Below are 27520 nucleotides of genomic sequence, written 5' to 3'. Positions count from 1 at the left end.
TAGAGGAATTTATAGCGACAGAAACGCAGACACTGTAGCAGAAATGTTACTATACCAGATGAGATAAGGATGATATATTATTATATCATATGTTTGGTGTTCACTACTGGAAGTGTGATTCAAATTTGTAATTGTGTGACGTTTAATTGCTGAAGGAAACCGATAAATATAAGGATAGAGGTGAGCGGGGGAGGGGGCGGAATAGGGAGGGGGAGGGACATAGTTAATTTGTTGCTGTTGTGGGTGGGGACGGGATGACTAGATTATTATAATCGTTATAATACAGTATATATTAAACTACTGGAATTATAAAGGATACTAAAAAGAATGGACAGTAAACAGGCGCAAATTATTGAATTGTACTATTGATGAACCAGAGTTTGATATAACTAAGTTAATATTTTATTGGATTATTGGCATTGAAGCGATATAATGTACGACAAAAAGAAGGAAATGTTTATATCAAGGAAATTAATCAAATATGTTTAAAAAAAACTATGATGTCACTTTGGTTTTGCTTTGTAAAGGTTAGTTTATTGCATTATAGAAGCTGTAAAAGTCTGCATGTAAAGACCGATTTCGCATTAAATTGATCCTACGATACAGAACTGAGGTTGGGAAGGTTCAAAAGAAGGAATTTTCAGATGGGAGTAAAAATGCGAAACACAACTTATACATGAGAATGGATTTCTTTTCTACTGTTTTCTTACTCTACGTCTGAGATTAGAATGCACTGTAAGACTAGGGGAAATGCTGCCAGTGAATCCATGGAAGAAAAGACCCTACACCGATTCAACAGTTTACAGAACTGCAGTGTTCAATGGAAGTGGAGGGCAGACTGTCAACCAGGCATGTCCAAAGTCATACCTAGCTGCAGGGGAGAATATCAGTGATAAAACTTGTATATAATCTTGTTCAAGGCTTGCTGACTACCTCATAACCAAGAGAAAACAGACCATAGCAAGGTCTTTTGTTATCAGGTGGATAAATGGGTATCTGCCCCTATTTGATGGAAGAACATGGGATCAGAGTATGGAAGATAGTAAAATAAGAGGGAAGAATAATGAGGTACTGCAAAAAAGGGAACAGGAGTTAAATAGTCATAGTGGACCTAAGGGGTATAAAAAGAAACAGGGATTGACAAACCAATAGAGTAGAGGAAAGAAATCCCACAAAGGTATTGAAAGTAAAGGCCTTTAGGGAAGTGATGGGGTGGTGGGTAGATGCTTGGTATGTAACAGTGGCTTCTGGGGGAAAGATCTATTAAGAGATGTATGTTGCTTTTCACAAGAGCTTGATCCCAAAAAGCCTCCAGGAAAATCTAATTTGTTTGAAGCTAAACATAAACCTGAGAGCTTGAGTTTAATTCATGATCAGTGACAACTACTTTCTAATGTTACCCAACAGGCTAAAGAGATGGCAGCCTTACCATTGCATCACCTCAGACAGCCAGAGTGCAGCTACAGGGGTCAGCAGCTCTTCCAGGAACGCTTTCTGCCGCTCATAGTTGTCAAAGCGGTTGCTGAGCTGCACCAAACACTTTGTCAAGAGACCCTTCTCCATTCCAGTCATCAACAGCTCGTTGGACAACAGACGCTTCACATTATCAAACAGTGTCTGAAAGTGCGGCTGAAAACAGAACAGAAAACAGAATAGAACAGAGTGAAGGGCTGCTAGGAACCTTTCTGGAATTATGTGATCAGGGATTGGCCTGCTCACAAATAATCATTCCAACTACTAGACATAGTAAAAACACTCCGTTATGTTTCACAAGACACACATTTCATGCATGACCCAGCATTCATCTCAGATTCAGTGTGTATTTTAATACATGTTTTATATCTTTATATACCATGCTTTATATTTATATATTTGCAACATGTAGTTCACCAATTCCTTCCAGAAGATGGAAAATCGTGACCTCATAACAAGCTCACTGATGGACTTACATTCACATAATACTCTGTTTATTTGTACCTTTACATTATACAATTCAAGTTCTCTCTAAACTACATTAGAAACCGCAGCACTACATAATTACTTACCATTAAAGGACAATTTGTATCCTCCCAATTCCATCATTCCTTTCACAAAGTGCTAGAGGATCAGAGTAATGTACAGGAATTGCTAGTAATGCACAGGCATTGCTAAACCCCCACTATGTGATGTAACATTAGACAATGGACCATTCCTACACTACACACCCAACCAGTTAAACTGTTTTCAGTGACAATTCTTTTCTAGCTGGAGTCACACAGAAATTTCAACTCTTGGATGCAAGATGACAAGAAAAAAGGAAAATGCTACTTACCAGTATGCATCTGCTCTTGGCATGTAGAGCTGCGGAGTTTTACACTGTGCATATTTCGCCATCTGGTGTTGGGCTCGGATGCTTACACTTAGTTGTTGTCTTGGAAGAGTCTTTTGTAGTCATGAGATAGGTGACTCCTCACTTGGACGACAGTGCACATGGGCATCAACTCCATCCTCAGATTGTTTTTCGCCATGATGGAAAATGATGGAGTCAGTAGGAGATGTCCATGTTAATGTATCTAATTAAGATAGTACTGGACAGATACAGGTTCCGGGGAGGCGGGTGGGTGTGTACAACTCTGCGGCTCTATATGCCAAGAACAGATGTTCTGTTCGAGGCATATGAGCTGCAGACTGTACACTGTGCATAGACTGTACAGCAGTGTCTCCCCTAGCGGTGGTCCCCTGTATCTGTTGCAGTGGTTTGAAAAAGTGTTTTAAGAACTGCTTGGCCTACAGAAGCCTGTTGCTTAGCCTGCACAACAACACAATAGCGTTTGGTGAAGGTGTGTGGTGTAGACCATGTTGCTGCTTTACCTATGTCATCTAAGGGAATGTTCCCTAAGAATGCCTTTGAAGCCCCTAGTTTGCATGTTAAGTGCGCTCTAGAGGGAATTGTTAATGTGCGTTTAGCCTCCTGGTAGCATATTTGAATGCATTTTACTTTCCACCTAGCGATCCCAGCTTTGGAGATGGGGTTACCTTTATGAGGTGGTGAGAAGGCTACATACAAACAGTTGTTTTGTCTTTCTAAAGGGTTTAGTTCTGTCAATGTAATAAAGTAGGGCTCTTTTGACGTAAAGTATGTGAAGCGCTCTCTCTGCTACAGAGTCAGGGTTTTGGAAAAACACCGGTAACAACTGATTGGTTAAGATGAAAAGCAGAGATTACTTTGGGAAGGAATTTCGGATTTGTTCTAAGAACCACCTTGTTACGATGTATATCTAAGAATGGTTCTTGTATGGTTAAAGCCAGAATCTCACTTATTCTACTGAGAGAGGTAATTTCGACAAGGAAAGCTACTTTCCATGTGAGGAACTGCAGTTCACATTTGTGTAGAGGTTCAAATGGGGGACCCATGAACCTGGTAAGAACAATATTTAAATTTCACACCGGAGAGGGTGGCAGTATGGGGGGAATTATCCTTTTAAGGCCCTCCATAAATTCTTTAATTGAAGGTACTCTAAATAGTGTTGTCTGTTTTGTAAATAAGCGGCAAGTGCCGCTAGGTGTAATCTTATGGATGAATATGCTAGATTACACCGTTGTAAGTGTAGTAAATAGCAAATGATGTCCTGGATTGAAGGATACAGCGGATCGATGTTATTGTTATTGCAGTATATGACAAATCTTTTCCATTTTGCTGCATAGCAAGCTCTATTAATAGGGCGTCTGGCTTGTTTACTGATGTTCATAGAGTCTGGTGGAAGGTTAAGATAACCGAACTCTAGGACTTCAGGAGCCAGTTTCAGTTGACCTGGATCGGGGTGCCTTATATCTCCATGGTTCTGCGTTAGCAACGTTGGGGAGAGACTTAGGTTTTGGTGTGGAACTACTGAAAGTTCTAGCAGTGTTGTGAACCATGGTTGCCGTGCCCATGTGGGAGCTACCAGGATCATCCTGAGAGACTGTTGTCTGAGCTTGTGTACTACTAGGGGAATCCGTGGGAGTGGCGGAAACGCGAGCGCAAATCTGCCTGACCAGTTCATCCATATCGCACTGCCTTTGGACAACGGGTGTGGAAACCTGGCGGCGAAGGTAAGGCATTTTGAGGCGAACAGATCTATGTCTGGTTGACCCCACATTTGGAAAAATGGTTAAAGAACTTGGGGACGAAGTTCCCATTTGTGTATCTGCTGTGTCTGTCGAATTAGAAGATCCGCAATCTGATTGTGAACTCCTGGAAGACGTTCTGCCAGAAGACTGTTGTCTGAGCTTGTGTACTACTAGGGGAATCAGTGGGAGTGGCGGAAACGCTAACGCAAATCTGCCTGACCAGTTCATCCATATCGCATTGCCTTTGGACAACGGGTGTGGAAACCTGGCGGCGAAGGTAAGGCATTTTGCATTTGCGGCGAACAGATCTATGTCTGGTTGACCCCACATTTGGAAAAATGGTTAAAGAACTTGGGGACGAAGTTCCCATTTGTGTATCTGCTGTGTCTGTCGAATTAGAAGATCCGCAATCTGATTGTGAACTCCTGGAAGACGTTCTGCCAGAAGGTATATATTTTGTGGAATGGCCCATCACCAAATGTTTTGCGCCAGCTGCAAAGAATGTGTGCCTCCCTGTTTTTGTATGTAATACATGGCTGTCATGTTTGTCCGGACTAGGACAGTCTTGTGATGCAGATGTACTTCGAATGATTTTAATGCTAGAAAGATTTCCAGTAATTCTAGGCGATTGATGTGGAACACTTTCTGTTGAGTGGTCCATTTGCCTTGAATTGTGTGGTTTAGGAGATGGGCTCCCCAGCCGGTAAATGACGCGTCTGCTGTTAGCACTATCTGTGGAACTGGCTCTAGGAACGGCCGCCCTTTGGAAAGGTTTTGTGTGTTCCATCACTGCAGAGAGAGATGTGTGCGGCTGTCCACCAACACGGGATCTGTAAGTTGTCCTTGAGCCTGGTTCCACTGGCGTGCTAGGCATTCTTGTAAGGGGCGCATCTGAAGTCTTGCATGAGGTACGACAAAAATGCAACAGGCCATCATTCCCATGAGATGCATGAATACCCTTGCTGGGAGGGAATGCTGTGGCTGAAATTTGGTGATTAGTGTTTGTATGCTGGTTATCCTGGCTGGATTGAGATATACCAGAGCTCTGGAGGTGTCCAATGTGGCCCCTAGATACTGATGTATGTGTGAGGGTTAAAGATGTGACTTTGTGTAGTTAACTGTGAATCCCAAGTCGTGTAGCAGCTGGATGGTTTGAGGAGTGCAATGAACACACTAGTTGAATAACTTGGCCTTTATCAGCCAGTCATCGAGGTATGGTAAGATATGGATTTGTTGTCTTCTCAAGTGTGCTGCTACTACTGTAAGACACTTTGTGAACACCTTGGGTGTGGAGGTCACCCCAAATGGAAGGACTTTGAACAGATAGTGTTGTCCGACCACCATGAATCTTAGATATTTCCTGTGAGCAGAGTGTATGGGAATGTGGAAGTAGTTGCCCTTGAGGTCTAGTGTGGAAAGGAAGGCAGCTTGTTGAAGGGAGGACCTGTTGAAGAGTGATCATGTGAAAATGATCTGACTGTATGTAGAGATTGAGGGGTCTGAGGTCGAGTATTGGCCTTAGGGTGCGGTCCTTTTTGGGGATTAAGAAATACGGCGAGTACACCCCTGTTCGCTGATGCTGTAAGGGAACTAGTTCTATTGCCTGCTTTTGAAGACGTGAGAGAACCTCTTGTTTTAAGAGTGTGAGATGTTCTGTGGACTTTGGATGCTGTTTGGGTGGTATGGTGGGTGGGGTTGCTGTAAGTTCCAGGCAGTAACCATACTGGATAATTTGTCTAACCCACTTGTCTGTAGTGATGGAATTCCAGACAGATAGGAACTGTGATAGTCTCCCTCCGACCGGGGTGGAATGGTCTGGAGGGAAGTCACTTTCATTAATGGGGGAGGCGCGAGTGTTGTTGTTACCTCGGCCTCTCCCTTTGTTGTTATTTCCCCTGTATCCGCCTCTAAAATATCCCCTGTTGGGGGATGTTTGCTTGGTGTTTTTGTAGGAAGAAGAGGTGGTGTCTGTTCCGATATTTTTGGATGCTCCTCTATAGAAGGAGCGACAAAAGGAACCACGTGTGGATGGAGACTGTAATGCCACCATGGATTTAGCAGTCTCCGTATCCTTTTTCATTTTCTCTAGAGTGGTGTCTACAGCCAGTCCAAAAAGTTGTTCTTGATTGAACGGCTGATTGAGGATAGTTGTCTGTACCTCCTGTTTGAAGCCTGAGATGCGTAACCAGGCATGTCGTCTGAGTAATACACTAGTGTTAATGACCCTAGAGGCTGTGTCAGCTGCATCAAGGGCACACTTAATTGATGCATCGGTTATTAATTTGCCCTCCTGGATTAAATCATTTGCCTTGGTTTTATATTGGTCAGGTAAATGTTATAAAAGGGTTTCTAGTTGGTCATAGTGAGCCCTATCGTACCAAGCAAGTAATGACTGTGTGTTAGCTATCTGCCAGTGATTAGCTGCTTGGGCAGCAACTCTCTTGCCAGAGGCATCTAACAACTTAGACTCTTTAACCCGGAGGTGGCGCATCACCGGAGCTCTGAGAGTTGGCCCGTTTTCTAGCATTCGTTACCACTAGTGAGTCTAAAGGTAGTTGACCCTTGATGTAAGTGGGATCATCGGGAGCGGATTTATATTTTTTGTTAATCCTGGGATTGAGAATTCTCGCTCTCACTGGGTCCTTGAATATGTCAGGGGCATGTTTAATTACACCCTTTTAGCACTGGCGGGGTTTGTACAGTCTTTTGTGACTGTTCAAAGGTGTCTAGAAGAAAATCCTCGTCTGCAGGGGCAGAATGCATCTGAACACCATGGTAGAGAGCAGCTCTATTTACAAGCTGACCAAAGCCAATATTGTCATCTGGGGGAGATAGCTTTGTTGTATATGCCTGGGGATCAGGGATGTCTGGAGGATCTATTGGGTCATCATAATCGTCCATATCGTCCTCTGGTACGTCTGTGTCGTCATCAGGGTCAGTGAAAGGGTCATTGTTGCCTCCCCCACCCCCTAAATCATCATCATCCTGTGGTGGTGGTGAGTGTGGTGGAGGTTTGGAGAATGTGGAGGAGAGACAGGCTTAGGAGAACAGGAGAAGAGGGTCGTATAGGTGAAGTGGCACAGTCTTTTCTCTTCACAGGCACTGCAGGAGAGTCTGGTGTGTCCAGCTTCCTCTTCTTGTGGGGAACAGCAGCCACATGTCCTGTTTTGGGGTCTATGTGGATAGTTTTTTGTTTTGGATTGATAGCATCCGGTCGAAAAAGTTCTTCTTGTTCGGTAATCGCTTTCAGAGTGTGGTTTGGATTTCTGCTCCGAGGCCTTGGGAGGTGGTTTAGTGTCCTTCGGCTTGGCTGTGGAGGCGGAAATCTTTTTCGGTTCCGAATGCTTTGGTTTCGGGTCCGATGTCTTTTCTTTCGGCATGCAAGTGGTCGGTGCCAAAGACTTTTAGGGAGTAGGCTGCGCTCCAGTCTTTGGTGCCGATGAGGATACCCCTGGAAGAGAAGGAATATGCTACTTACCAGTATGCATCTGTTCTTTGCATGTAGAGCTGCAGTTCTACACACTTTTGCATAGATCGCCATCTGGTGTTGGGTCCGGATGTTTGCACTTGTTTTTGTCCTGGAAAGTCTTTGGAAGTCACAAGGTATGTGACTCCTCCTTAGGATCATAGTGCGCATGGGCATCGGCTCCATCCATAGATTGTTTTTCACCAGCAGGGAAATGATGGAGCTTTGTAAGAAACAGGAAGATGCCCTTGTATAGTGTATCTAAATAAGATAATACTGGAACAGATAAAGGAAGGCAGGTGGGCGTGTGTAGATCTGCAGCTCTACATGCCAAAAACAGATGCATACTGGTAAGTAGCATATTCCGTTCGAGGCATATGAGCTGCAGATTACACACTTTTGCATAGATTGTATAGCAGTCCCAAGTCTAGCGGCGGCCACAATTATCTGTTGCAGTAGTATGAAATAGGTACAAAAACGATTTGTTCCCGAGCAATGCGAAAAGACACTGTTCAATAAAACAATGGCTGTTATCTTAAAGACGAGATCCAATCCATATATGTTGAAAATTTTTCTTCTTTAATATTGCAGTAGCCTTGCAGTAGCCAACACGTGTTTCGTCTTGGGGCAAATAACACCCTACGACTTCCTCAGGGCATCAATATTTAAAGTTCATTAACATATATGACAGGAATAATAGAAAGGTCAATCAGTATTTAGAACACAGTGTCAAGAACCTCAGTTATAACTCCGACAAAGTGGTCGTGTAAGGGTATAGTAACGCGCAGCAGTAGAGTCCTGAAAAACAGAGTGCTCCGTAAGTTATTTGGGGTCCGTTTGACTGATACGGGACCCCAAATAACTTACGGAGCACTCTCTGTTTTTCATCCGCCCGCCTCATCCTTGACGTCCCACGCTGCAACCACATCTCCCCCCACCTCAAGAGACCTACACTGGCTACCCGTACTGAAAAGGATCACCTTCAAGCTCCTGACCCACACCGGTCCAGCCTACCTCAACGACAGACTTTCCTTCCACGCTCCCACACGCCATCTACGCTCCGCCAACCATGCTCTCACCACCATCCCCCGCATCCGCCGCCGGAAGATCCTTCTCACACCTCGCCGCCAAAACCTGGAACTCTCTACCACTCCAGCTACGCCAGACCCAGGACCTTCTAACTTTCAGGAAACACCTCAAAACATGGCTTTTTGACCAGTAGCATCCCCTCTCCCCAGCGCCTTGAGACCCTGACGGGGGAGTAGTGTGCTTTATAAGTATATTGATTGATTGATTGATCCTTGCTAGACTGGGATAGGCTAACGCTTTTGAGGCGTTTATTGTGGCGTCTAGGTATTGTGTGTGTGAGAGGGTTGCAGATGAGACTTGGTGTGGTTTACTGTGAACCCCAGGTCGTGGAGTAATTGGATAGTCGCGTGAGTGTGACGAACAGACTGGTTGTACGAGCTGGCTTTTATGAGCCAGTCGTCGAGGTATGGGAAGACGTGAATGTGTTGTCTTCTTAGATGGGCTGCGACTACTACTAGGCACTTGGTGAATACCCTTAGTGCTGTAGTGACTCCGAAAGGGAGTACTTTGAATTGATAGTGCTGCCCGTCCACTACAAACCTGAGATATTTTCTGTGAGCAGCGTCTATGGGAATATGGAAATAGGTGTCCTTGAGATCTAAGGTGGCGAGGAAGTCGCCCTGCGAAAATAGAGAGAGGACTTGCTGAAGAGTGACCATGTGGAAGTGGTCTCATTGTATGTACCGGTTTAGTGGCCTGACGTCTAGAATAGGTCTTAGAGAGCCATCCTTCTTTGGTATGAGAAAAGACAGGAGCAAACTCCCTTGTATTGTTGGTGCAGGGGTACTAGTTCTATTGCACATTTTTGTAATAAGGAAATCACCTCTTGTTTGAGGAGTGACAAATGGTCTGCTGACATTGGACGCTGTATGGGTGGAATGTTTGGGAGGGGGGGTAGAGGTAAGTTCGAGACAGTAACCTGATTGCACTATTTGTCGCACCCACCTGTCTGTGGTGATGTTGGTCCAGACAGGAAGAAACTGCTGTAGTCTTCCCCGACAGGAGTGGAATGGTCCGGAGAAGCGGAGGGAAGTCATTGGGCAGGGGTAGAGGCAGAGCGGGTGTTTTTAGTCTTGCCTCTGCCTTTGTTATTGTTACCTCTGTATCCTCCACTGTGGTAACCTCTGGTGAAGGTGGATTGGGTGGGAGACTTGTATGAGGTGGATGGGGTATCAGACAATATCCCCTGTAGGAAGAGCGACGAAAAGAACGTCTGGGAGCTAGCGATTGCAAGACTCCCATTGATTTGGCTGTATGTGTGTCCTTTTTCATCTTCTCAAGGGACGCATGAACATTAGGGCCAAAGAGGTGTTGTTGGTCGAATGGTTGATTGAGTATAGCGCTTTGCACCTCAGGTTTAAACCCGGAAATGCGTAGCCACGCATGCCTGTGAAGAACGACGGTTGTGTTCACTGCTCTGGATGTGGTATCTGCTACATCGAGATCACACCGGATAGAGGTGTTGGTGATAACTTTACCCTCTTGTATTAGGTCATTGGTCTTATGTTTGTATTTGTCCGGGAGGTGTTGGAACAGGGACTCTAACTCATCGTAGTGAGCCCTATTGTATCTGGCTAACAGGGCTTGAGTATTTGCGATGCCCCAAATATTAGCTGCCTGGGACGCTGTTCTTTTGCCAGAGGTGTCCAGGAGTTTAGACTCTTTGTTGGGCAGAGCTGCATCACCTGTTGACTGCGAATTAGCCAGTTTCCTAGCATTAGAGACGACCACGGAGTCTAATGGAACAGGGCCCCTAATGTAAGCTGGGTCTGTAGGGGCAGCTTTGTATTTCTCAATACTAGGATTGATGATTCTGTGGTTCCGTGAATTCTGAACCCATTCAATGAAGGTTGTCGTATCGTGATGGTTTTGGTATCAGCGAACCGCGACTGACAAGCGCGGTATGCATAAGCGTTTGTCATGCTACACCGATGGATTCACTGTGTATTTGACGATCTAGTCTGCACCCTTGGGTTCCATTTTGTGCATAACCGCCATTTTGTGGTTGCCCTCACATAGGCAAATGACTACAGGATGACTGTGGACAAGCGAGCCTCTAGGGACGCATACACCTTAGCTTGAGTTCGTGTTGACTTCTGTTTGACCTGAGTCAACTGACCCTGTTGCCCGAGGCTAAACTAGTTGAGCCAGTACCTTGTTAAGCAGCTGGTCAGATAGAGATCAAAGAGCAGGACGTTATTGATTCTATGGCACACGCACACACCCCTCTATCTTGCTTCTCATCTGTTTCTGCTCCTTCCTTTTATGGCCTTATGGCCTAATTATTGATTTGGGTTGAGGTCTTTTATGATGGGCCCGTCCGGCCTGTTCGAGCAAGAATGCTGGATTTATGCCTTGTCATTGGCGATGGGTTGGATAACTGTAAGTGGGTTTGTCGTTATGTGATGCCTCTGTAAATATCATCCTCTGATTGGTCAAATTTGTGAGTAATTGATGCTAGCCAGGAACTTGGTTTTTGGCATAAAAGACGATGCTCCGCTCTATTAGGTTGAGCAGTCTCCTGAGAACATACACCGTGTTGTACTTCTAGGATCTCTGTTACTGGCTGCAGCTAATGAATCGATCTTTGATATCAACAGAAGAATCCCGTGTCTCTGTACTCTAAGACAGGTGAACCCGAAGACTTCGGGCGTGTCCCCTGCGCCGCTGGGTTTAAATCCCGGTTCTTCAGTTGGCGCCCAACTCTGGGGTGACTTCAGCGGTACCAGTCCAAGCCTGAAGATCGTGAGGAGCTTCGTGTGAAAATTCTGGAGGGAGGCCTACCACTTCATCGACCCCTGTATGTCGTTGTGGTCCGAAAGTCTTTGCTGCGAAGTTCCCCGCATTCCGACGGCTACGAAGGACTGCTGCCCTGACTGTCGCGCTGTCTTGGAGCCCTTTGATGATTTGTAAAGCGAGACGATAGACGGGTCTTCTGGCGACGTCATCGATATTTCAGTTAAGTATGAGTGGAGCGTCTCCCAGTCCTTAGTTTGTTTTGGTATCCTTCGGGATCGCTTTGATTTGGTACCTGCAGGCCCCAAAGCCGAGGGACTCGTGTATTCACGAGGCTATCGTTTTGATATTCCCTTGAAGTTTGAAGCTCGACTAGTGAGCGAAGATGCCTGGTCTTAGCAGACTTGGAAAGATATTCTGTTATGGTTGTAATAGGGATTCCCGATTGGAGGACTCGTGTCCGGTGCCTCCGATTGGAACTCCGACCTATGAGCTCTATTTAAAACACGGCGTGGGCCCCATCACGTATAATGATGTATGGATTAGGTATACTAGGAGGGATGGTGTCCTAAAATGGCCCCAATATCGTAGTTATGACACGGAGATTTTAGATAATTTAGAAATTACTCTTCAAAAAGAAAGCCCGGCCGGCAATGTTTGACTCTTTCCGCCTTTGGCCAAAAGAAGCCAAACAGAAGGAAATTAAGTTAGCGAAACAAAATAAGCGTGCACGAGGTATGTCGATGGTGCAGGCTGCTATACAGTTTAAGGATAATGAGGAAGAGCAAGAAAGCGAACAGATGTTTAGGCAACGTCAATTAGCGGTAGACAAATGTTATCCAGCTTTGCCGCCTCAACAGCAAGAAGAAAAGAAAGATCTTGCGAAAGATCCTTTAATGTCGCATCTATTAAGTTCACCACCCCCTTATGCTCAGAGTGCTACCGCACCTCCGCCACTTGTAGTTGCGCAACCCCCGGTTGTTTTACCTCCAGTAGTTCCTCAACAGCCAGCTCTCCCTCTACTGGCTACTACTGCTTCGGCGCAGCCTTCTCAAGGGCCGCCGTCTTTGCTACCTCCTCCGTCTGCTACTCCTATACCTGTGTTGTCTGTTCCTTCTGTTACTGTTCCGACTTTGGTTCCTTCTCATTCTGCTTGGTCCCCTGTTCTTTTGTCACCTTCTCCTTCTGCTCGACGGAGAATGACTGATGCGGTTGCTAGTCTTTTTTCTCCTCTAATGGGTTCATTGGGTATGTCTCCTGTTGTAGAGCGTAAGCAATTGCGTAGTCAATTGCCTGGTCCTGATGAACGGACAGTGTTGGATCACTTGGCGCGTAAATGGGTTACTCTTCCTTCGCACTATGATCTTAAGGGTGTTATGGATGTTTTCCATCAATGGGAAGCACCGAAACAGAGATACGTATTTGATATGATGTGTTCTTTCCTACGTGAACAGTGGGAAGATAGTGAGGTAGGGCAGACTCCGCCTGAGTTGTTCCGTGTGCGGTCCGAGTTTGCGAAAGGAACTATAGTGGGTCTTGATGTTGAAAGAGCAGTCGCGACATTGCTGTCGTTTAGGAGTGAGTTTCCTTCTACGTCATTATTTGAGCCTGATTCTTCAGTTAGGAGAAAGGCACGTCAATACCCGATGCGTGAGGTTCCTCCCGTTTGGAGACCTGGTGATGCAAATGCTAATCCACCTGTTCTGGCACATTTCCAGCGCGTTTGGGTACATGTTCCATGGAAGCGTGCCGAAGTCCTAGCTCTAAAGCAGACTCTGCCTGATCCACGTAAAAATCCTGCGGGGTTTTATAAGGAGCTATCTCAAACTGCGGGTTCATGTATTATGAATTTGGCTGATATAGATATGTTATTTGGGAATGTTGTTCCACAGCCTATATGGAGTAAGATTCGTCATACGGATCATGCGCAGGAATTAGGTGATACATGGAATAACCTTAGAATTGCAGATGAAAGACAAATAGGTGGTGCAAAACCCAAGAATGTGATTGCTGATCTCCCTGGTAGAATTATTGATTATATGAAGACTTTGATGCCTGCTATGCGTGTCAATTGGGACAAGTTGTCTGCATGCAAGCAGAAGAAAGACGAAACTGTGTCCGACTTTTTCACTCGATTTGAAGAGACATTTGCAGACCACAGTGGTCAAGACATGAGTACAGAAGGTGGTCAAAGGTTGTTCGTTGACAAGTTTGTGCATAATTTGCTTCCCGAGTTGTGCAATAGGTTGAAGGATTCTGAAAGTGCCTGGGCTGTTTCTTCGTCAGCACAGATCTTGGCTACTGCCCAGTACTATGAGAATAGAAATAAGGATGAGATAGAGAAAGCGGATAAAAAGACTAAAGAATTGAAGACTAAGGTTCTTTTGCAGCAAGCATACCCGCCTCGCAATACCCAGCGTGATTATCAGCAACCCCAACAATATCAGAGAAACACGCAAAGGTTCGAGTCTTCTCAACAGCGTTTTTCTGTAGGCCCTAATCAGTGTGCGTATTGCAAAGGAGAGGGTCACTTCAAGAATAGTTGCCCGATTTTATTACAGCGCACGAATGGTGTTTCTGGTATGAGAGGTTGAGGTGTTCAACAAGCTCCGGGAGGTCGAGGACGTGGTATGTCTCAGATTGCGCGTTCCTTGCCTCTGTAAGATTCGATGAATTGTTTTGATCAACAGAATGGTGCGTCTGGTAGGACGGCTCAGTACTATGCGGATGATTATTACGTTGAAGGTGAGAATATGGAAGGTAATGATTGCTAGGACAGCCACAGACAAAGAGAGGGAGTCGTTTCAGTTCCAGTAGATCAGAGTGGACCTTATGTTTAAGTGATTGCATCAGGGGTGTCTGAGCCTTTTCTGTTGGATACTGGTGCTGCGAAGAGTTCTATCATGCACTCTAAACTCCCTGGCGCACCTTTGTCTGGCTCAACGAATGTTTCAGTAGGTTTTTTTGGTGCCCCGGTTAGAAATCCGATTACTAGTCCTTTGTCTCTTTCTGTTGGACCGTGTGACTTCGAAGCACCCCTCATTCTGACGACAGGTTGTGGTGAGAACTTGTTGGGCTTGGACTTGAAGAGATTGCATGCGACGCTTTATTGTTCTCCTTCAGGAGTGCAGCTTACATTGGGAAAGAGTGATCTCTCCGATGTATTTGTCTAAAGACCAACTTCCAGCTGAATTGTCTTCTCTTCCTGATTCTCTTTGGGCTACTGGTCCTAATAATGTGGGTCTTTTGGAGATTCCGCCATATGTTGTGACATTGAAGGCGAATGCTAGATTGCCACGCATTCCACAGTATCGTATCTCAAGTGATGGTGAAAGAGCACTTTTGGCGATCATCTCTGATCTAATTGAGAAAGGTGTGATTGAGGAAACGAGAGGTAATGTGTGCAATAGTCCGGTTTTGCCTGTTCTGAAAAGAACCGATTCTTCACAACCTCCTGTATATAGGTTTGTGATCGATCTTCGCGAGGTGAATAAGATCGTTGTTCCACAATTCCCTGTTGTGCCTGATATCACCGCTTTACTGACTTTGATTCCGGCTACAGCCACGTGGTTTTCGGTGATTGATTTGAAGAATGCTTTCTTCAGCATCCCGATTGCCGCTGAGAGTAGAGATATTTTTGGCTTCCCTTTAGGAGGCCGAAGTTTCCGGTTTAAACGCGCTCCTCAAGGCTATTGTGAGAGTCCATCGATCTATAGTCAAGCTTTGAAGACGCAACTTGATTTGTTGGTTTTACCTGATGGTGCCGCCCTTATTCAGTATGTTGACGATCTATTAGTCGCTGCTGACAATGAAGAGACTTGTAGAGAGGCTACTCGGTCGTTGTTACGTCACTTGTCTGATTTCCATCACAAGGTTTCTCTTTCGAAGTTGCAGTATTGCCGACAAGAAGTTACCTACTTAGGTCACCTCTCATTGAAGGAGGGAAGAAGATTGACCCCAGAAAGAATTGAAGCGATTGCGAAAATGAGTGTGCCTACGACACAGAGAGAAGTGCGTGCATTTCTCGGTATTACATCGTACTGTAGACAGTGGATTGCTAATTTTTCGTTGCTGGCAAAACCTTTGATAGCTCTTACTGTTAAGGATACTCCGAATCCTACTCCTTGGACTGACTAATGTCAGAAGAGTGTTTCAGAATTGCGTGATGCCCTGTGTTCAGCTCCTGTGTTGGGTACCCCCGATTACAGTAAACCTTTCACATTATATGTCCACGAGAGAGAGGGATGTGCATTGTCAGTTTTGACCCAACAGTTTGGCGATAAGCAACGTCCATGTGCTTATTTTTCGTCGACTTTGGATCCGGTAGCTAGAGCGTTGCCGAGTTGCTTGAGAGCTACAGCGGCAGCGGCTGTTTCAATCCGACAGTCTGCTGGTTTGGTGATGGACAATACACGGATTGTGATGGTTCCACATGCAGTGGATACCTTGTTGAACCGTACCAAGACACAGCACTTAACTAGTGCTCGGTTGTCAGGTTACGAATTGACCTTGTTAGCAAGTCATGTACATATAAAAAGATGCAACACGTTGAATCCAGCCACGTTGTTGCCGATCTCAACTGAGACAGATGATACCGAACAGCATGATTGTTTTCTTAGGTCTGAGGAATAAACGAAAGGGAGGATAGACTTTAGGGACACTCCTCTTGCAGAATGTGATGGTACTTTATGGGTTGATGGTTCGTGCTTCAAGCTTCCGAATGGTGATACGACTGCGGCATATGCGGTTACGACTTTGCATACGATTGTTGAAGCTGCTCGTATCCCACATAATTCAGCACAAGCGGCAGAGTTGATTGCATTGACAAGTGCGTGTGTGTTGTCGAAAGGGAAAAGAGTGACTGTGTACACTGACAGCCAGTATGCGTTCAGTGTTGCTTTTAGCTTTGGACGATTGTGGAGAGAACATGGGTTTCTGACTTCGCATGGGACCAAGATCCAACATGGTTAATTGGTGAATGAACTTCTTGAATCTCTTACCCTGCCATTGCAAGTTGCGATCGTGAAATGCAGTGCGCATAAGAAAGTCACGGATGATGTTGGTCGTGGTAATGCGTTTGCAGATGAAGTCGCGAAAGAGACTGCGAGAGATATGATGAGTCGAATGTATGTTGCGGGTTCGGCGAGATGGATTCCAGATAGAAGTATGTGTGAAGATACGATTGAGAGTGTGAAATCTATCCAAGCTGAAGCTACAGAGAAAGAGTTGAATGAATGGAGAGAATGCAAGGGTAAATTGGACTCGAATGGTTGTTGGGTTGAGTTGTCAGAGCATCAACGATGGTTGTTGCCTGATGCGTATGTACTACCAGTGGTTACGATGGCACATGGAATGGCCCATATCAGTGTGAAAGGGATTTGTAAGTTGTTGGCCCCAGTATGGCAAAATGCTGGAATTCCTAAATGTGCTGAGAATTTGGTCAAGAACTGTATGGTTTGTTTGATATACAATCCTGGTAAGGGAACCCCAACTCCAGCTGGTCATTTTGCTCCTCCCACGTATCCGTTTGAGGCTTTGCAGCTAGATTTTATCCACATGGAGAGGTGCAACAACCTGAAGTATGTCTTAGTGGTTGTTTGCACTTTTTCTAGATGGGTGGAAGCCTACCCTTTGAAGGACAATACTGCCTTGTCCACAGCTAAAGCCCTTATTAAGGAATTTTTCCCTAGGTATGGGTTGCCGAGAATGGTCTGGAGTGACAATGGGAGTGAATTTGTGGGTCAAGTGATGAAGAGGGTGTGTGATGGGTTAGGAATCCGGCAAAAGTTCCACGCTGCCAATCATCCCCAGTCAGCTGGTCTAGTTGAGTGCTACAATGGCACGTTAAAATTGAAATTGGCCAAAATTCAAGCGAGCTCTGGTCTACAATGGCCTGATGCTTTGCCGTTAGCCCTTCTGTCCACAAGAATGACTGTGCATTCGCGAATGGGTCTGAGTCCTTATGAGGTTGTGTTTGGTCGCCCGGCAATTATTTGAGGAGTGCCGCGGCCGACAAAATTTAGTGAGATAGAACACCCTGTATTGCTTGACTACCTGTACGAATTGACGGCTAAATTGCGTGTTCTGCATCAACAGGGTCATGCTACTTTGCCACAGGTTTCTGAAGATCCAGGGCACACCATTGAACCTGGCGCGTGGGTGCTCGTGAAAAATTTTCAGCGAACCAAGAAAGAGCAGCCCCGCTGGACAGGACCTTACCTGATGTTGTTATCTACCCGTTCTGCGGTATGAGTGCACGGTAAAAAGAACTGGATTCACGGCGTACATTAAGAGGGTCCCTTTGCCTCTGCCGTACGACCGGTGGGTCCAAAAAGGACTTCCTGATACTGAGACCGTGCCTCGTTTTCTGCCTTTCAGCGATGCCCGTTTGATTGGAACAAACACTGAGCCAGAAAGCGATAATCTTCTTCAAGAAGCTGTGCCTCCATCGAACCGTTTGAACACTGTTAAACCTGAGTTACTTTTCCGAGAACAGACATTGCCTGGCAAAGAGCGTTATAATTTGCGACCAAGAGTCGCGGGACAAATAACAAATTAAGCTCCTTCTTTGCTATTTTTTTTAAGGTTAGCTCCCCTCCGAGAAACTATTTTGATTTTTGTTTTTCGAACCACCATCCGGGTTCAGCTGTAGGGTCGCGGTGCCAAGTCCTTGGAGTGCAAGCCGAAGACGTTAGGTCGACGGTTCTGGTTGGTCTAAGGGCGTTCCCTGGACCGACAGGCGCATTCCTTACCACAGAACACCCATCCGCCGCGAGCAGCACGATTAGAGGATGGAGTTTTTCGGGATGGAGAGACCTACTAAAAGATTGAGCTTCAAGAGCGAAATGTGTATAATAATGAGTAGAAAAAGTTTTTTAATATTATGTCTGTTTATACTGTTTAGTTTAATGATGTTTTTAATTGGATATGTGACATTCTCTATTCAAGTAACGTTCATGCCCACTGCACAACCCATGCCTCCTCCTGTTTTTTCGCATTCTTTTCACCCTCTGCCCGAACATGAGTCCATTAGGAGAATGGAATTCGCTAATAATTCCTTTGTTCAGCTTCTGCACCAACACCAGCTAGTAGTGAACACAACTAATTGTTGGGTGTGCGGCCTTCTGCCCCATACTACCGATAAAGGTATTCCTTACCTGGTCCTGCCATTTAGCTACAATGGTTCTGTGTGGGCATACAGAACAATGTTCATTTATGCCCGTGAAGTTAACCCCCTACGTTCTGTGAAGGATAATCCGAAGAATAGCGCTCTGATCAAGGGAATAGTCGACATGATTAGAGGAATAGGTTCTTATGAGACTATCCCGAGAGATGAGACGCTAGCGTATATTGGATGGAACGTTACTGGATATGGAGCTAGTCTGAGTGGGAACCAGCGAGCAAAGAGATCCTCTCCGATTTGGATAGTACCCCATCAGGGTCACTACTGTCTGCAAGGTAATGGCAAGAATCCTAGAGCTCAGCTAGGGAAGAGTGTTTGCATTGAGACATATGTTTTTGCATCCCAGACTTCCCCATCGTTTCTAGCAGCTAAGGGTACCTACTTCATTTGCCATGACAGAGCGTATACATGGTTGCCCCCTGATTTCTCGAGCACGTTTTGTCTCGTTCTTGTTACCTCCTACATTTACAGCTGCGGCAGACTACCACAAGATGAGTCGTTAGAGGTGTCTTCAGAAAGGAAGATAACGCAGGACAAGAATTGGGAGATTCCTTGAAGGGTTTTCTGCCGTTTTGGGGACCTATGGTTAACAGCAGGAACATACGGCAATTGACGAGAGTAGTTGAGTCCACCATAGTCGAGGCTGCCGGCGCCCTTAGTAACTTGACTGCTGAGCTCCAGTCGGATCGCCTTATGACTCTTCAGAACAGAGTTGCGTTAGATGTCATACTTGCAGATAGAGGAGGTGTCTGTAAATTAATCCAATCGAGCTGTTGTGTTTTCATTCCAGACAACGCTCCGACAGTTTTCCAAGCCATCTCCAAGCTACATAAGCTCTCAGAGTCCGTACATGTGGACGAAGAAGATTGGTCGTTAATGGGATGGTTCTGGGGATTGTTATCCACCTGGGGATGGAAGATTCTGATGGTCATTGGGATGGTATTAGCTATCCTTTTCCTGTTCTGTCTTTGTATACAGTGTGCTCCTGCTATCTGTGGCCTTTTTGTTACCTCGTGTTCAAGGAGACCTGTCCAGAGAGAGTTACTAAGTACCAGGATGATGCTACAGCAACATCTCAATGATCTGATGAATATAGACCTGGATTCAGATTGACGCGAGTTTAGGTTATTGCCTATGTAAGGGCAAAAGGAGGGTCTGTGGTTCCGTGAATTCTGAACCCATTCAATGAAGGTTGTCGTATCGTGATGGTTTTGGTATCAGCGAACCGCGACTGACAAGCGCGGTATGCGTAAGCGTTTGTCATGCTACACCGATAGATTCACTGTGTATTTGACGCTCTAGTCTGCACCCTTGGGTTCCATTTTGTGCATAACCGCCATTTTGTGGTTGCCCTCACATAGGTTAATGACTACAAGATGACTGTGGCCAAGTGAGCCTCTAGGGACGCATACACCTTAGCTTGAGTTCGTGTTGACTCCTGTTTGACCTGAGTCAACTGACCCTGTTGCCCGAGGCTAAACTTGTTGAGCCAGTACCTTGTTAAGCAGCTGGTCAGATAGAGATCAAAGAGCAGGACGTTATTGATTCTATGGCACACGCACACACCCCTCTATCTTGCTTCTCATCTGTTTCTGCTCCTTCCTTTTATGGCCTTATGGCCTAATTATTGATTTGGGTTGAGGTCTTTTATGATGGGCCTGTTCGAGCAAGAATGCTGGATTTATGCCTTGTCATTGGCGATGGGTTGGATAACTGAAAGTGGGTTTGTCGTTATGTGATGCCTCTGTAAATATCATCCTCTGATTGGTCAAATTTGTGAGTAATTGATGCTAGCCAGGAACTTGGTTTTTGGCATAAAAGACGATGCTCCGCTCTATTAGGTTGAGCAGTCTCCTGAGAACATACACCGTGTTGTACTTCTAGGATCTCTGTTACTGGCTGCAGCTAATAAATCGATCTTTGATATCAATAGAAGAATCCCATGTCTCTGTACTCTAAGACAGGTGAACCCGAAGACTTCGGGCGTGTCCCCTGCGCCGCTGGGTTTAAATCCCGGTTCTTCAATTCTAGTCCTGACAGGGTCTTTAAATACTTCTGTAGCGTGTTTAATCACCCCTTTGAGCATGGGCAAAGTGGATGTGGACCTTTGCGTGGTGTCGTACGTGTCCATTAAAAAATCATCGTCGACTGTATATGTATGGAGGTCGACCCCATGGTACTGGGCAGGGGTAGATGTCCTCTTGTGGGACATTAGGGACATCAGGCGTATTATAGTCATCCCAGGGGTCAGGGGAGCCTGGAGGACTGAGGTCATCTAGTGGCATGTTGTCACCGTCCCCTGTGTCATCATATGTGTCGTCGTCATCTACTAGTGGAGGGGATGGCGTAGGAGACCTAGGTTTGGGGGGGGTGGAGGTGGAGGAGGTGTTGGTGGAGGTGGAGATGGTACCCTAACAGGTGATGTGGCTCTTTTTAGGTGGTGGAGCTGGTGCAGGCATGTCCAGTGGTCTCTTTCTGGAACTGAGAGTCAATTGACCGGTTTTAGGGTCTTTAGTTAAAGTTATTTGTTGAGGGTCTGGTTGAAAAAGCTCCTCCAAAGAAGTTTGGGTGTTCGGTGTCGACAATGTCGGCATCGAGGGCTTTTTCGGCGCTGGCTGCGGAGCTGTTTTGGGCTTGGAGCCATGCGATTTGTCAGTCTCTGTATATTTTTTTGGTGTCGATGCCTTTTTCAGCTCCGAAAAGCGTGAGTCAGAACTTTTGGGGAGTGGCTTTTTCGTCGGCTCCGAGTGTTTTTTCGGTGCCGGGGAGTCACTAGTTGGGAGTCTTCGATCCCGAAGGCTTCGGGGTGGAAGGAGCAGTCGGGCCCGCGGATGGGTGCGGCTTCTTTTTCGGTGCCGATGATTGGGTCTGGGCACCGGTAGCAGGCAGACTCGAGCCCGAGTCGCCGGAAGGCTTAGTAGGCTTCTTTGCCAGGCCTGAGGGCGGGGAATGGGAAGCAGTGTGTCGGTGTGCACCTGAGCCCGAAGGTGTGACCGAAGCCTTTGTTGCTGTAGGGAGTGGGTCGGAGTCTACGTCTGTAGTTACGACCTGTTGAGCTGGAGTCACTTCTTTGACGTCGGAGTCATCGGCTTCGGAGGCGCTGATTAGTTCCTCTTCGACCCGCTCCTCTGGCACATAGACACCCTCGTGGAAGAGGTCGTCGGGGATCGAATTCGACGATCGAGCCATGATCCTTCGAGCTCGTCGGTCCCGGATGGTCTTCTTCGAGCGGAAGGAGGCACAAGCGGGGCAGGCTCTGGCCTCGTGCTCGGGCGAGAGGCAGAGGTCACACACCTCATGCAGGTCGGTGTGGGGAAACTTCGACCCACATCGAGGAAACTTTTTAAATGGCGTCCTTTCCATGAGCCAGATGCCAAGGCTCGGGACGGCCCGAAGGCCCGCTTCGACGACCGGAATGGAAGATTGGTAGAGATGCGCGCCGATTAGGGGTCGCGTTCGAGACAATACCGTCGAAAAGGTGAAGGATTGCACGTCGAAACTGGAATCGGTAACTGTTCCGAACTGGAGCGCGAGAAACACATCCGAACCCGATGGTGGGGGAAAAAAAATTGAGGATGGAGCCGATGCCCATGCGCACTATGATCTTAAGGAGGAGTCACATACCTCGTGACTTCCAAAGACTTTCCAGGACAAAAACAAGTGCACACATCCGGACCCAACACTAGATCGCGATCTATGCAAAAGTGTGTAATCTGCAGCTCATATGCCTCAAACCTAGGATTACAGGTAAGTAACTTATCCTTCTCTTCCAGGGCATCCTCATCAATAGCCATGAGCACATGAATCGAGTAGCAAGCCTATCCCTTCTTCCTGCAGGCAAATGAGAACCATAAAAATGGCAGCAAACATCAAATAATACCAATTCCAACACACTTACCATTGGAATACATTTTTCAAGGAGGCTTGGCCTACTCGGGTATCTGCTCTGGAATCAGAATCAAGACAATAGTGTCTCGTGAACGTATGCACCAATTTCCAAGTTGCTGCCTTGCAGATCTCAGCCATCGGTACATTTGTGGAAAAGCTATAGTAGCTGCTTTTCCCCTAGTGGAGTGAGCTTTGAGAGAAACCAGTAGGGATTTATTTGCCAATTGATATACCAGCTTAATAAACAAGTTACTTACCTTCGGTAACGAAGTATCTGTAAGAAACATTAGTTAGTTAGATTCCTCACCTTAGAATATCCCCAGGCGTCAGGCTGGATCCGAAAAGATTTTTGTAGCAATACCCCTTGCGCTTCGCTAGGCGTCGTCAGCGGCTCCGCGTCCGTCGTCGGCGTCGTGCGCCGGAATGACGTCGAAGTACTTAGACGCCGCCCTCGCGCGCTGACGTCAGTTCTTCCACATAGCTTTCCGCGCCAGGGACGCTGAGCAATGCAAGAGACCGACACTGGTGCCAAAAAATCTAGGGCCCTGAAAGGGAGAACCTTAACCCTAGATGTCGGTTCGCAGAACGGGGAGGCTGGGTGGGTCGGTGAGTGTGAGAAGTTGGCCTGATATATGATGTCACTAGTTCTAGTGTACACCCTGTATCAGTCCAAACAACCCTTATGGTGATTGGTTGTAAAGTCAACCTTATACACCAGCAATCCTAGTGGTAGCATGGACAAGAGCAGTCTTAGGCTAAACTCTGTATGGCATGTGAAGCCAGCTGTTATACCGTTATAATCCCTTGAATACCAAATGAAAGGACACCACAACAGATATATTATAAAAATAGAATGTATTTATTCTAGTCAAAATACCCTCAGCACTCTTAATGAGATTCGAGGTAAGTACAACACAGTCTTATTTAAGCATACATAAGTCACACAGGTAAGTAATACAGTTAGGCCCTAGGGGCCACTCAAACCATATACTAAGTAAGTGGTATAAGAACCACTGTCACAAACACAGGTTAGGCCTAGGGAATCGCTGGGGCTACACTATCCTATCAGTTGCTAGGCAGTGGGAGGCCCACGGGATTCAGGTGCAGAGTGGAAACACGCGTAATGCGTTAAAGTCGATAGAAATAGTAATGTTTAGAAATTAAGAGTTTTGGGACACTTCGGAAGGGACTAGGAGTTAGAGACTTGGAAACTAGACACTAGGATAGTCAATACCCTTGTGAGCACCGGAGTACTCAAGTTACCTAGCCCACGGGCTGCGGGTGCATAGGTGTGAACTTGCGTCGGGTTTCGTTGTCGACTCCCATGGATGCCTGAAGAAAAGATGCTGACAGGCAGTCAGTGAAGAGTGTCCGGTGGATTCCAAGGATGGACTCAAGAAGGAGGATACCTGCAAGCAGAGGGGACAGAGTCTAGGTCACCAGCCAGGAGCCGGGAAGGAACCAGGAAGGAACCAGGCGATGTCGTGAAGATGCAGGTGAAGAGGTGAAGCTTGTCGCAGCAGCCACGGGTACCAGGAGACGTCGAGGACGACCAGAACCAGGAGGCGAGCTGTCCCACGAGGGCTCTTGCTGTCGGCGGTGTCGATGTCGAGTTGGGACACAACAACCCTTGGCAAGCGCAAGTCACGCAGAATGAAGGATTCGCTTCTGTTGCAGGCCAGGAAGGCCTGAGGTGCTTCTCTTTCACAGGGAAGCAAGGGCCAGTCTGGAGGAGCCAAACCAGCGGTGGAAAGTCAAAGGTTCGTCGTCGCAGAGGTCACTAGCCAACGGGCAAGCAACCAGACAGACACGTCGAGCAGGGAAATGCAGACGGGCCCCATGCAGAACTCGTGGAGTGTGGAGGGATGATCTTCGGTGCAGATGGTGCTCGGGGTTGGGGCTTCTCAATCCCCAGAGCACAACTTCGAGGATGCCTCAGAAGCTGCGCTGGAAGCAAGTAGCCAATTTTCCCAGGTAGCCGGTCCCACGTCTCTCGTCGCCTCCACGGATCTCAGCTTTGCTGTGGATGTGGATCAGAGTCGGAGAAGTCTGGAAGTCAAGGCGCTGGTCGGGCTCTGCAGTCGGTTCCTCGTAGAACTTCGGGGAAAGCAAACGGCAGGTCGCTTGATGGTGCCTGTTTGCACAGGGTGGCCACTCCTTGGCCACAAGGGAGATTCTTCAGTCTTCTTCCGTAATCGAATGTCGAAGGTCCAGAGTTTCTGTTCAAGTTTGTTATCAGGATAATCCAAAGTCCTAGGGACTCAGCTCCCACTCTTATACTAATCTGGGGGGCTGGGTTACCGGCTAGGTACCTCCTATGGGTGGGACCAGGGAGGGGGGTGGTTACACCCCCTTCCCTTTGTCCAGTTTCACGCCAGGACTGGGGCTGGAGTGCCTCAGCACTGGTTTGAACCGGACTATGCATGGGACACCTTGTGTGCCCCAGGCAGTGTCTCGTTTCATTCATCCCTCCCTGCCCCAATACACTAAGTCCTGTCTAGGGTGGTGCTAGCACCTCCCAAGGCAGGAAACCTATTGTCCAAGCCTCCCTCGCTGGAAGGACTCCCAGCAGCAGGAGGTCAGACTTGTGTCTGTGGCAGCAGCATCCCTTTCGTGATGATGGGGCTCTGGTTAACTTTAACCGGGTAGTAGGTCTTCAACATGTCTTCTCCCTCTAGAAGGGAGGAATACTATCCCCATCGCCAGAAATGGTGCAGGGGTAGTATTCCAAAGTGTTAGACACCTTACACGACATGTTTTGATAAAGCCAAACCATAGTTACCATAACCGCGAGGATTATAAGGCACTTTAAGAGTATATGGTAGGCGATATCATAGAACAGCCGTAAGGACATGGTTCCGAAAGCTGCAGACAGGCTCAGCTCATGCTAGAGCACCATCTCACATGTTACCAAGCACTCTGCCTCCAGGATTGTTAAGGCCTGCCATAGGAGTGACTGATAGGTTACCCATGTGTCTATATACAAGGTAGGTATAGGAATACTAAACCGAAGCAAGAGGTGATTACACGACCTTGCCCCAGCTGAGTGATCAGCCAGTTGTGTCATAATGGAAGGCCAGCCAGGGGTTGCATAATACATGCTGCAGCCCCTGGTAGGCCTAGGGTACACCTATGCCCTGGGTACCTAAGGTACACTGTACAGGGCCCTAGAAGGTGATCCTTACCAATTGGGTTATGTACCTAAAGTACATAGTATGAATTTAGAGAGAGAACAGCTGGGCTGTGGGTCTGATTAGCAGGCCCACAGCCACATCTAAGTCGAAAACCAGTAAAGCAAAAGCAAAAAGTGGGGGTGAACATAGAAAACAGACCCTACTCTCCTACAGAGGGCTGAAAGGAATGAGACATGCCTGGGGCACACAAGGTGCCCCATGCATAGTCCAGTTCAAACCGGCGTTAGGGAACTCCAGCCCCAGCTCTGGCGCGAAAAGTCAAAAACTAGTGAAGCAAAAGCAAAAAGTGGGGGTGAACATAGAAAGCAGACCCTACTCTCCTACAGTGAGGAATCTAACTAACTAATTTTTCTTAAAGATACATCGTTACCGAAGGTAACTAACTTGTTCATCTGAAAGAAACACGTTAGTTAGATTCCTCACCTTAGAATAGATACCCCAGCAATACCAACCCGGAGGTGGGCCTGCGAACCAAGATCACACCAGAAAGTCCTGGAGAACAGAACGGCCAAAGCGGCCATCTCTCCGGATTTGGCTGTCCAGGCAATAGTGCCTGGCGAACGTGTGCAGTGAAGCCCACGTCGCCGCCTGACAGATGTCCTGCAAGGGGACTCCCCGTCCCAGGGCAGTTGTTGCCGCTGTGGCCCGGGTGGAATGGGCTCGCAGCCCAACAGGAGGGACCTTTTTCGCCAAAGAATAGCAGAGTTTAATACACAACATGACCCAGCGCGAGATGGTCCGCTTGTGCACAGCTTTACCCTTCTTCGCACCTACATATCCAACAAAAAGTTGGTCGTCCACCCGGAATTGGTTTGTGCGGGCCAAATAAAAAGACAGCGCACGTTTTGGGTCCAGACGGTGGAGCCTCTCTTCATCTTTTGAAGGATGCGGAGGCGGAAAGAAGGTGGGCAGCGTGACAGATTGCCCGATGTGAAAGGGAGTCACGACTTTAGGAAGGAAAGAAGGAGGATAACCTTATCCGGATGAACCGAAAGGAAGGGAGGCTTAGCTGACAGAGCCTGGAGCTCACTCACCCGCCTAGCGGAGGTGATAGCCACCAGGAAGGCAGTTTTCAGAGTCAGTAGACGAAGTGGACAGTTGTGAAAGGGGGCGCACATCAGAAAAGTAAGTACAAGGTTCAAGTCCCACTGAGGCATTACGAATGGAACAGGAGAAAACATATGAGTAATGCCCTTGAGAAACAGGGAGACAACAGGGGACTTGAAAAGAGAAGGCTGATCAGGAAGCCTTAAAAAAGCAGAGATTGCAGCAAGATAACCCTTCAAGGTGCCCAGAGCAGAGCCCTGCTGGGCCAAAGAAAGAAGAAAAAGGAGAACCTCAGAAAGAGGGGCAGAAAGGGGATCCAGAGCCTTTGCTGTGCACCATGCCACAAATTTGTTCCACCGGCAGGCGTATACTGTCTTTGTGGAGGGACGCCTGGCTGCCAGAATGACATCACAGACTTCAGGGGGCAAGTCAAATGGCATCAACTGCCGCCGCTCAATCTCCACGCATGGAGGTGGAGTCTGGACAGGTTCGGGTGGAGGACCGTCCCCTGCTGCTGCGACAGAAGGTCCTCCTGAAGAGGTAGTCTTATCGGGGGATCGATGGACATACTGAGTAGCTCGGGATACCAGTACCTTCGTGCCCAATCCGGAGCCACCAAGATGACTTGGGCCCGGTCGCGCCTGATCTTCTTCAGCACTCTGGGCAGAAGTGGTATAGGCGGAAAGGCGTACAACAGACCGCAACTCCACTCGCGACGAAAAGCGTCTCCGAGCGAGTGCCGCCTTGGAAATTCCAACGCGCAGAACTGCTGACATTGCGCGTTCTCTTCGGTGGCGAATAGATCTAACCAAGGCTCTCCCCACTGCA

The 27520-nt window shown here is 47.1% G+C and overlaps 1 protein-coding gene across 1 annotated transcript in view; it reads right to left on the bottom strand.

Moving 5' to 3' along the window:
* LOC146816480 (exportin-5-like) overlaps positions 1-27520 on the bottom strand; it is a 1728456-nt gene that overhangs the window by 714090 nt on the left and 986846 nt on the right. The window contains exon 18 of the mRNA XM_085610324.1: positions 1430-1629. Within this exon, the coding sequence (XP_085466450.1) occupies positions 1430-1629 (200 nt within the window). The remainder of the gene's footprint in view (positions 1-1429; positions 1630-27520) is intronic.

The sequence above is a fragment of the Triturus cristatus genome, chromosome 6 (assembly GCF_964204655.1).
Source record: "Triturus cristatus chromosome 6, aTriCri1.1, whole genome shotgun sequence".
NCBI lineage: Eukaryota > Metazoa > Chordata > Amphibia > Caudata > Salamandridae > Triturus > Triturus cristatus.
Note: the sequence above shows the minus strand (reverse complement) of the source record. Positions and strands in the feature narration are given on the sequence as shown.